Source organism: Haematobia irritans, chromosome 2 (assembly GCF_050003625.1).
Source record: "Haematobia irritans isolate KBUSLIRL chromosome 2, ASM5000362v1, whole genome shotgun sequence".
Classification (NCBI taxonomy): Eukaryota; Metazoa; Arthropoda; class Insecta; order Diptera; family Muscidae; genus Haematobia; species Haematobia irritans.
This window is the reverse complement of record NC_134398.1, coordinates 106575517-106587564: the sequence shown is the minus strand read 5'-3', so window position 1 is coordinate 106587564 and position 12048 is coordinate 106575517. Positions and strand designations below refer to the sequence as shown.

Genomic DNA, 12048 nt, shown 5'->3' with positions numbered 1-12048 from the left:
AAAACGGCGAGTGCTTTGAGTCGAACATTTGATGAGAGCCAAGGCGATCTGATAGTCCATCTATTGTCGAAAGGCGTACGTCTAATTTTGGAGGACAGAATATTGGAGCTGGTGATTCATCTTATCACTGAGAACGCAATGAAGATGTTGCTGATCTATCGATTTCTGCAGGAAATGCACCACCGGTTTTGCCGACAGAGGATTCAAAAACAAGCAATCCAATCGACATTAAAATGTATCCCCTTCCTGAATTTAATGGATGGCCTGAAGAGTGGGCAATTTTCATTGACGATTTGAAAAGTATTACGCGAGAATTTGAGTACTCAGATCCGCAGAATATTATGCAGCTTCGACATTTATTGAAAGACCTTTACGGTTTCCCTGGATTGGCCAATGTAAGTGCCATAATTCAAATGTTGGAAGAAACCCTCGGTCGCCCGGAGCAATTATTAAAGAACCAAATCTCAAACGTTAGTATGATAAAACCTGTAGCTGAGGGTGACATGGATACTATAGTAATATTTACCAATAAGGTAATTAACCTTAGACAGTCATCCTTCGTCAAAATGACGACGTATAATTTCATTTTTGTCTAATTATACAATTATTTTTCGAGCTTTATGGACAGATATAGATTAAGGAACATGGTTAATAGAGCCATTGAAAAGAAAACGCCATATACAAATCTATACACGCCTGGACTGTACATGTTTCGGGCGAATGAACCTTTCCACAGCCTTTAGTATAGATCTGGCTGGGAGAGATAACTCAATTTTGGGCCCTTTATGCTAACTCCTTATGGAGAAAACATTTGGGAAATTTAATCTTACAAATTGAATCATGTTTTCGCCCACTGTACATCATCTTTTCATTTAACTTCCAAGTCCCTTAATCTTATTTGTATTTCGTTTTGTTACATAGTAATGCATAGAATTCACCTAAGTGGTGAACAGTCGAACAAATGCATTTTAGTCGCTTGGGAAATGATAAAATTAAGTTATACTAATTCAACCATTTTATGCTTATTAAAAACAAATTGAATAAGAAAATAAACTCCAATTTGGTTCTCAATTTTGCTTACGATGTAAATTATAGCGTCCTGAAATAAGCCGTCAAAATGACGAAGGATGATGTTAGTGTACAAAAAAATAAGGTTGAATTTCCAGGGTTAATATGCAGACTTAGGTGGCAGCCCGATGTATCAGGCCCATTTGAACTATTCAGTCCATTGTGATACCACATTGGTGAACTTCTCTCTTATTACTGAGTGTTGCCCGATTCCATGTTAAGCTCAATGACAAGGGACCTACTTTTTATAGCCGAGTCCGAACGGCGTTCCACATTGCAGTGAAACTACTTAGAGAAGCTTTGAAACCCTCAGAAATGTCACCAGCATTAATGAGGTGGAATAATCCACCGCTGAAAAACTTTTTGGTGTTCGGTCGAAACAGGAATCGAACCCACGACCTTCTGTATGCAAGGCGGGCATGCTAACCATTGCACCACGGTGGCTCCCAAGTTGGATGTTGCAACTACACATAAACACCGTCGCCTTTTGAAAAATCTATGTCTTAGGAAGCAGTGGAAAATATTGAAAAGCCTCAAGGACTGTTGGTGGCGTCGTTGCATTCGCAAATATTTGCCAATCGTAATTTGAAGAGCAAAATGGTGTTCTCCGAAAACAACAATTAATGTGGGCCAATAGTTTATCTGATAGATGCCGATGTTTCAACATCTAACTGGAGATTGGGAAGGATTGTGAGACTTTTCCCTGGCAAGGATGGAATTGTTAGATCAGCGGAAGTTCGAACCTCAGTTTGTATTCTAAAGAGGTCACTATCTAAACTGGCAATAATAACTGAATATCAGAAATAAATCTCGATAACATATTCCGAATTTAGTAGTAATTTATATATATGTATGTGTTAAATATTAAAAAGAACTTGTCATTTTACTTATTTTATTGAATCTTAGTATGCTTTTAATTTAATTGATTTGAACTTGAGAAAGAATTTTAACTTTCATTTAGTAGGCTTTGAAAATAGAAATTTTCTTTGGATTTTCATGTTTAATTTTTTCTTGTCATTGTAGTAGAGGGAGATGAAAAACCCATAAACCTCACTTAGCTACGCCAGTGTTATTAATAAAATATATTTGAATAAAAGAAATGATGACAACCAAAGTTCTGCTCAAATAAAAAATTGTAATCACTGGATAGCATGAAAGTACCTTAAACATACACAAAAGTGGCTTTATTGCTGTTTGTTTTTTCTTCTCGTGCTTTTGATAGCTTCACTCGGCCGGAAATGGAAAGCTATATATGTGAAGATGAGACAAACCACTCTATTATGAGATAATTAGTTAACAGAGCACTGTAATCAACTAACTGCGTTGACCAACCAACCAGGAAGAGATTATCCCGAATATTGTGAAGGGATTTATGCCCTGATTCGGTGGGCATGCAAATCTAGCCCATTGAAAAATTCATGCGAATTGTATTTAATTTTCAATTAAATAGTGGAATTGGATACTTACCAAGGTTATCAACGCTTGCGTACTACTCATATCAATAAGAGGCGAAAAAATGCCTTGAGCAAATGGCAAACTGGATAGGAAAGAGGTCACAAAGGGTGATACACTGTCACTGGTATTAGCCGCTGAAGCTGCGGCATTTGCACACATTTGATTTTGAGTTTGTGACGATTCGCCCGGAGATATGCCTCCAGAGGACAGAGGTGGGGGAAGTGGCAGAGAAGATGTTGACGCAATCGAAACTTCTTTGCTGATTGTCGTAGATGGAGAAGGTACATTATATGAAGTCTTCGTAGACGATGTGGTAGAAAATGTCTTTTTGGTTGCATTATTTGTTGTGCCATCAAAAACCGAATGACGTCTAAAATTACTTGTACTGAAAAATAAAAAAAAAACGAATATTATTATATAATTTTTCATTTTTTATTTGATATTATTATTGTATATAAATTCAATAGGCACATAAATGAAAATGACACTGCGTATGCAAACTCAACTTTTATTGACCACAATACTTAACCTATTTAAAGGTATTGTTCAGCCTCCAACTCTTAAGTAGAAAAATCATCACTCTTGGATGTGAATTTGAGATCATTGCATGGTTGGAAAATTATGAACCTATTTTGCGAAAATAGTATTTTTATAGATTAAGTGTAGATGTAATTCAAACAATTGCATGGTTACAAATTTCATGTACATTTATTCGTTCCGATTTAATTTTTCGTCAATCAAGTGTTAATGAATGTAGTGTATGAAATTATTGTGGTTTAATTTATTTTAATTTAATTTAATTATTCACAAATGGATTACACGTGGTTTTATATGAACATAAAAGAAAGAAAATATATGCAGCTTCAAGCATATATATTTTCAGAATTTTTTCAATCAAAAATTTGGTTTTACTGTGCAAACATATTATGTTTCACCATAAGCATATTATTTTTAAGGCCCGAAATATTTAATTCCTTTAAATAAATCTGTTCGTAAATTTTAATTGCTTTCCGCTATTTTAGTACATCTTCTTGGCCGGGAAATATCGACTTACGAGGGCGTTTCGGAAACTTCTTAGCCTATCAATGAAAGAGAATAGTTAGTTTTTCAAAAATATTTTTATTTTTCAATATAATCTACTGAAACTTCAATACACTTAGTCCAACGATATTCTAGCAATTCTATCCCTTGATTAAAATAGTTTTCCTCAAGGTCTTTCAAATAGTGGTTTACAACTGTAATTGCATCTTCATTTGAGGTAAAACGCTTACCAGCAAAGAATTTTTTTAGATTTGGGAACAAGTAAAAGTCACTGCACGCTCACAAAAAATCGCTTCTGTAACATATACTCCCAAACATATTTTGCTTCAAGCATATACATTTTTGGGTATTGCCCAAGCATTTATATGTTTGATCTCTTCCAATATATAATATGTTTGAAAGCATATTGGTGTAAACAATACATGTTTGGGTAGTCAATTTCCAAACATTTTGTATTTTTGCATCCAAATTCAATAATGTTGTCTTCCAAAAAACAATATGTTATTATGTGAACATATAATATGTTTGGAAGCATTTTGCAACCAAAAATATTATATGCTTAAAAAAATTCTCCCAAACAATATTGTGCTCAAAATTTTATTTTTTTTTTATATATGTACAATCATAATGAATTATGAAAATAAACAGGTAATATAGGTGCTAACAACATAGGTTTTCGACCTGAATGCTCAAAATGTTGTTTCTGCCCAATTGTATATTCCCCCACATCTTTCTCACTTCCACGAGATTATTTAGTTCTTAGCACCTTTTTCTGTAATACAAACATTGTAGAAGAAATTATTCAATTGTATGATTTTTTTTATTTTAATTTTACCTTTTGCCGGACGGGGATTCGAACAGCGGACCACACAGTTTGTAAGGATCAAAGAAGTAGCTGATCAATTGCCCAAGGAAAAATAAAATGTTAATTTTGTAATAACAAGCAACAACCACCAACTTAATTCAATATCGCTCCCTGTTAAATAGCGCTCCAAGCTACTAAACACATATATGTTTATAGGCTATTTCTAAATTAATATATGTTTGCATCCAAGCATATTATATTTAAAAACATTTTATGTCCCAAACATAATATGTTCTAACATATTAACATATATGTCCCAAACATGTTATGCTAGTTTATGAACATTACATGCTTGCACTCAAAAATATTGTGTTTAAAAATTTGTTTTCCAAAAAATTTGTTAGCCAAACATATGAAAAACAGTCTTTTTCATCCGTGTGGGAGCTAAATCTGGAGAATAAGGTGGGTGGTCAAGCAACTCGTACTTTAATTCGTGGTTTTCAGCCATTGTTAAAACACTCTTGTGCACTGGTGCGTTGTCTTGATGAAAAATTATTTTTTTTGTGTTGTAAGCCAGGACGTTTTTCTGGAATTTGTACATTTAATTGATCCAAAAGGTTGCAATAGTACTCTGAATTTATTGTTTTACCCTTTGGCAGATAGTCAATCAATAAAATACCTTTGAAGTCCCAAAAATAACCGTTGCCATAACCTTGCCAGCCGATTGAATTGTTTTTGCCTTCTTTGGGGCGCTTCCTCCATCTTCACTCCATTGTTTGGATTGTTCTTGTGTCTCTGGAGTATAGTGGTGGATCCATGTCTCATCAACAGTTATGAAACGACGCTTAAAATCCATTATATTTCGCTTAAAACGATCCAAACAAGCTTGAGAAATGTTCATTCTTATGCGTTTTTGATCGACTGTTAACAAATGCGGCACCCATCTTGCAGAAAGCTTTTTCATCTGTAGTTCTTCATGCAAAATTAAATGGACTCGATCATTTGAGATGCCCATGAATTAGCAATTTCACACACTTTTATTCGTCGATTTTTTAATACCATATCATGCACTTTGGCTACAATTTCTGTTGTTGTTGCTGTTTTTGGACGTCCACTACGTGGTTCATCTTCAATGCTTTACGACCACGTTAAATTCAGCAACCCAATTTTTTACTGTTGCATATGAAGGAGCACTTTCACCTAACATAACACATTCACCATATCATTATGAATTTCTTGTCCCGATAAATCTTTTTTATGTAAATATTTAATGACAGCACGCATTTCTAATTTTTCCATTGTAAAAAAATTACGGATGCGTCTTTTTTGAATATCTGTTTCTTTTTTAAAAAAATTAAGATTTCATTAAGCTGTGGAAAATTTCGATAAAAATAATAAAATTTAACTAAAAGCAAATAAATTTTTTCCAATAAAAATAAGTTAAATTTAGCGTTAGTTTAACTACGGAAATTATTTTCTGTGTAGGCTAAGAAGTTTCCGAACTGCCCTCGTACTCATAGTAGGTTTGATGCCACAAAAAGAATGCAGAACGGAATGTGTTTAGACCTAATCATGTCAATTTTTTTGGGGTGCCTTGTTCATGTGTCAGACACATACAAATATGAATACAAGCACATTTATCTACAAAAAAATGTTTCTCAAGTAGAGCTCCATTGGCTCTCATTTGATACTTTCACTGTGTTATGGTGGTGGCTTTCGTTATCTATCTCCGCCACCATCTTTATTTTTTTTCTCTATTCTCTCTCGCTCTAACTGACGTTTTTAAACATATATATGTTTATACGAAATTTCTAAATTAATGTACATGTTTGCATCCAGAAACATTAAATTTAAGAAAATGTAATGACCCGAACATAATATGTTCTTACATATTAACATATCCCTTCCAAACATGTAATAGTTTATGAACATTTTTCCAATTTGATTTCCAAACATATAATTTTTACACCGTAAAAAACAGTCTTTTTCGTCAAATGACGTCCTTTCTTCGTCTACAATTTTTTTTCATAATTAAATAAAATAGTAAAAAGGTCATGTTCTTTTAATTGGGGAAAATATTTTCTTAAGATCACAATATTTAAGATAGTTGCCACGTCCATTTTCGTCAAGACAATAACATATTAATTGAAAGTGCTGAAGAAATCTATGGACTTTTTAATCAATCTTATTAATTCTATGTTTGATACCACCTTTTTCGTGATTGCAGCAATTTCAATTAATTTCGTAATTGAATTGATGGTATTATTACTTATTTATTTATTTACATTTAAAATCTTGCGATTGTATGGATAGTCGAAATGCAAATCTCGACAAAGCGAAATTTCGAGCATAGTGTGAATGTAATATAATATGAAATAATTTTCTTGTGATTTTATAAGAGTTCATTCGATTTACATATTCTTATGAATTTGGCTTTGGATTTGAGTTAACATTTAATGTAGGGTGAGTGCAGCAAATGTGGTATACCCATTTGTTTTTCCATAGCCAAATATTTTGTTTTTCTCCGGCTAAGATTTTACCACATTCATTTTACTACCCAGCAAAGAAAACGTCGCCAAAAAAGTAATGAAAATGTTCTTTTTGGATCCGGAAGTGGTGCAAAATTGACGCAGAAGCGATGAATTTAACATGGGCTCGTCATAGCACGGAAGTTCTCCGTTTCAACAGCCGTTGCACTGAATTTGCATCACTTCTTTAGGTGTGATCCGAATTCAATGTTTTGGATGTAAATTAAAAAATTCTGTGTTATTTTTATAATTTTTAATGGATTCTAACGCTTGTCGGAAACGTTTAACCTCAAATATTTTCAAAAATTCACAATTCAGGTTGGATTTATCATTTTTGTCGATAAAATTTAAACGATTTGTACCATTTTATGAATTCTTAGTGTGTAAATATAACCATAGCGATAGGCGGTAGGCGAACACTTATTTACGTGTATTTCTTATGGGAAGCCCAAAATCCGCGACGGAATACCGTGACGGCTAGCGGCGTCGCTAAATTAAAACTTATTCTAACTCCTTGGCGAAAACTGGTATAGTGTTGCCATCGCTTATCAATTTTTTTAACTCACCACTAGGAATTGCTGTTGCCTGGACACGTGTAGATTATTTTTTCTTGAAATAACTCAACAAATAACAAGCCATTATATGTTTTTATTCAACTTCATTGTTTAGTATTGTCAAATCGTGCTGTATTGACAACAAAAAACACTAGGAAACGTGAAAAATGGAATTATTCGCCGTCAAGCTTATTGTATTTGCCGTTGCGGCAAAAATGTTTCGCCTACCGCCTATCGCTATGGTTATATTTACACACTTACTCAGTTTTCAACCTATTTGAAACAAAAAAAGTTAAAATTATCCATTAAAAGTATGAAAAACCCAAGTTATAAAAAATTGAATTAAAAGAACTTCATGGGTAGTTAAAATAAAGAACATAATTGGGAGTGCATCTTCTGGAAGTGCTTTTAAAGATGTGCCTTTGCAAGAACTTCCAAATTTTTTTGTTGGGTAGTGTTAGCCATCCACGCAACAATGAGCGAAAAACAAGAAACCAATAATAATTATTATATTTGCGAATTTATTAAAAAACACATTAAGCACGAATTCATACAAATGTGTAGATTTTTTGTAAAAAAAAAAAAAAACAAAAATAAATGCAATGTATGTATCGCAATTGCATACATTTTATGCTTATTTAGTACTCGTCAGTTAGTTACATCCAAAAACTAATGTACAAAGAAACAGTTGCAAAAATCAAACTGATCTTTGATTGCTTCATTCCTTGACATCCGCAATCTATTCAGCTTGATTTAGTTATTCGTATGTTGTTAGAACAAATTTGTTTGAAAAAGCTACTATACCGCATTACCAGCCCGTACCACATTTGCTGCACTTACTCTACTACACACAGAGAAGAGATTGGTTGGAAATCGGTTGAAGTAATGAATATTCTACATTTATAATTAAATATCAATTGTCCCAATCTATGTACTATATTTACAATCATACGTGGGTCTCTTCTACAATGTTTCAATCAAAGATTATAAATTGTAGGAAGATAGAAAATTAGCTACTGAGGAGATCGAACCATTTACCAGATTAGTTTAATACTCGAACCAAACGCGTATACGACAAGTATTGACATAGCATTAAAATGGAAATAAAAAGAAATTAAGTGCACGAAATAAATTTCCATAAACGGGAAAATGTAATTTTTTTGTTGTTGCCTAAAATTTAACATTGTTTCATTAAGAAAATTAAATTTTTCATTTAAAAAAAATAAAAACGAAAAACAACTAAAAGATTACAAACATGTATTAAACTAATCTGGTAAATGCAACATTTGGTATGACGCAAGCCAATTTCCTATCTTCCTCAAATCTATAATCTTTGGTTTCAACTATTTCAATGGATTTACATTTGTGATAGAAGACAGGCAGTTGTAGGAACTAAAAAATCCCTATTTGAAAATTTTTGCCTGAATTCGGATGTCACGACCTGCCGTAAGTAATTGTCGTAACTGTTACTTAGTTATCACAACTTACGAGTAGTATTCACAACCGAATGTCATTTGTATTAAAATATTAATTTTATTTCGAAAGTCCTAGAGAACAGCAAAAGAGAGACCTAGACATCAAGAGCAAAGACAAGTGGTTTATCAATTTGACTAACTCACAAATACCCAGAGATGTTACCTGACTCCTCTCTCATGGTAAAAGGTTTGCATTGCCACACACAAGGAGAAGAGTGTATTAGAACTATCAACGACAATGAAGAACAAGAACTCGCGAGAAACAAGTTCACAGCTATGATCAGGGCTGCCAATTTTGCCAATTTATCGACATTTTGACGATTTTTTAATAAAAAAATGGACAACTCCGATTTTTTTCCGATTTTGACAATATTAGCTTCATTCTATAGACACATAGTTTAAGGAGTTAAACTTTTTACATTTTGAAAAAATTTTTGAAAATATTACAATAAATTTGAAAATTTTTGACAAAAAATTTTCGGAAATAAAACGTGGACTACTTTGGCTTTGTGACTTTTGTCAAAATTCGTACAAATAATCATGATTCCTCCACAATGATTTACTCAGAATGTGAATAGTACAGTACAAGAAAATTAATAACCACATATGGACATATCTATCGGATAAATAATCATCTGCTTTGGAAAACACGGGACTTTTTCTTGAGTTTCTCAATATTTTATTTTTAAATAATAATGTTACTGAATTAATAACAATATTTTAGAAAAATATTTTTTTTATACAAAAATTATGAAATAGTTTGTTTGTTTGTTTTAGAAAATAAATTTTATGTTAATCTTATGCGCTTTACAGACTATCAGTTATTCCGGACGGAATGTCGGTGTTTGTAAAGAATCTTACAGTGTGTCGAATCGGTACGACTTGGATTATGCCTTAGGACTTAACTTATAATGTGTCCAATATATGGGATATGTTCGACACGAGCACTGTCGTCCGAAATAACTGATAATCTGTAAAGCGCATTATTGTTATACAAAACTGACTTCGTTATGCTTTTTTTATGGAAATGCATTTTTGTGTACATTAATTTTCTTGTTTATTTTTGTCTTGTGTTTACCCAAAAAAATGTTTAATTTCAATATTATTTACATTTCCGATTTTTGGACAATTTTTAAAATGCAAGTGCCGATTATGCCGATTTTTATCGAAAAAAGTGACGATTTTTCTTGAAATTTTATTGGCAGCCGGGACAATGATAGGAAGCCACACAAACAAACAATAGTTAACGCAGGGAGAGAAATATTATCAACGCACAGTGGAACACACACGACGTTTTCTAAATCACAACAAGAATATAATCTTTTTAGAAACGGACAAAGGAAATGTTATCGTAGGAATGAAAAAATTGGAGTATGATACGAGAATGGAGAAAATTGTGAATGACATAATGATGCACAGAAAAATAAAATCGGATCCACTAGCAAGCTGCAAAGAATAAATAACGAACTTGTCGTCGAATTATTCAAACACAATATTATAGATGAATCGAAAAAACGGAGAATGAAGACCGAGGCTGCTATAGCACCCAGGATATATGGTCTCCAAAAATACACAAACAGGACTACCCACTTCGCCATCGAACGGAACGGACGTGTTTTTTAATAGCGGATTAACTCATCGTAATAGGTACCTACTACGAATTTCAAGTGTGGTGGAATATTAAGCCACCATGCAGCAAAATTCAAAGTTATCAACTGGGGTGCTAACTTCAGGGCCCAATGGACGCGTATCGACTGGAGTATAAATTTGGGCAATGACCAAGAGTTAGGCTCAATTAGTTGATCTGTAGACGGATCGACAGGTGGCGACACTTTGACAAGTCGAACCTTTTCTAAGGTAACGACATCAAAAGGGGGTAATCCCTCTAGAAAGATAATCAAGGAACGCAGAAATGCTTTGTTCATCCTAAAGAAATTAGGATCAGTCGACGCAAGCACATTGTCGGCTAAACAATGCGATTCCTTAAAATGGCCTCAAGGTATTCTTGAAGCTGGAAAAAGGGAAAGATCACCGGATGAGCTGCCATCATCCAAAAGGGATCAAAGATCGTTTGCCTCAGTTGCTAAAGACAGCCTTGTGATGGCTATCAATAATAAAGGAGCATTGGACGGTATGGTTCCAAAGCAAAAATGGGGGGAAATTGAGAATGCTTTGTCTGGAGTCTACCCACAGGTGCTGGTTGAAGTCAAGGACGATTTAAGCTAGTCGCATTTGAGAACCAGAGGTCTATAGAATGTTTTAAAGCTGCTTTGACACTAATTGGTGAAGTTTGGGAAGGAGCTGCTCTAGAGTTCGTCGAGAAGAAAGACATACCGGCTAGACCGAGAGCACATGCGTGGATACCTGCAAACCCTCCTGACCCTGAATCTATTTTAAATAGACTGAAACAATGCAATCCAGTTCTTCCAACAGCTGATTGGAAGGTTGGCCGTTTGGATGAAGTGGATGGACCAAGACGGCATGAGGTGTTTATATTGAACACTCAGTCTTTGCCACATCTAGCAAAGTTCCAGGGCCGTGTTATGGCTTTCATTATATCCAAATGAAGGTATATAAAAACGATCAGCTAAAGGATTCGGATGGACAAGCCTCTGTCTGAATCAGATATAAGCGGATCCTCTTGCGAAGTCGAGAGAGATACCAAATATGCAGACATGGCTAGACACCGTATGCGAGAGGAGGTCTCTACAGCCTCAAAAATCACCAAAGTTGAACCTATAGTTAGGGTTGAAACGGCTGATGTGACGGTTGTTGAAAATCTCGATGGTCCTACGGATCCTCCAGATAAATCTTCACCATTGTAAGGCTGCATGTTCTGCCTTAAACGTTCTCCTGATGAAAGGGGACATAGATATAGTTCTTATTCAAGAACCATATGTTTATAGCAACAAAATATGTGAATTAAATACTCCGGGGTTCAAACTATTGCAGTATATGATGTAAATCGAGCCTGTATAATTGCTAAAAACGAACTAAACTTGTTTCTACTTCCTTCAATGTGAAATACTGACACTGTCGTTGCCAGTTTAGAATTAGCCAAATGCAAATATTGGGTATCTTCGGTCTACATGGGACATGTGCCGTTAACACGTTAGTTGAGG

The 12048-nt window shown here is 34.1% G+C and overlaps 1 protein-coding gene across 2 annotated transcripts in view; it reads right to left on the bottom strand.

Moving 5' to 3' along the window:
- The window catches only part of Samuel (SAM-motif ubiquitously expressed punctatedly localized protein), a 532479-nt gene that overhangs the window by 186296 nt on the left and 334135 nt on the right, over positions 1–12048 (bottom strand). For both annotated transcript variants that reach the window (XM_075295802.1, XM_075295803.1), the window contains exon 4: positions 2536–2908. In XM_075295802.1, the coding sequence (XP_075151917.1) occupies positions 2536–2908 (373 nt within the window). The remainder of the gene's footprint in view (positions 1–2535; positions 2909–12048) is intronic.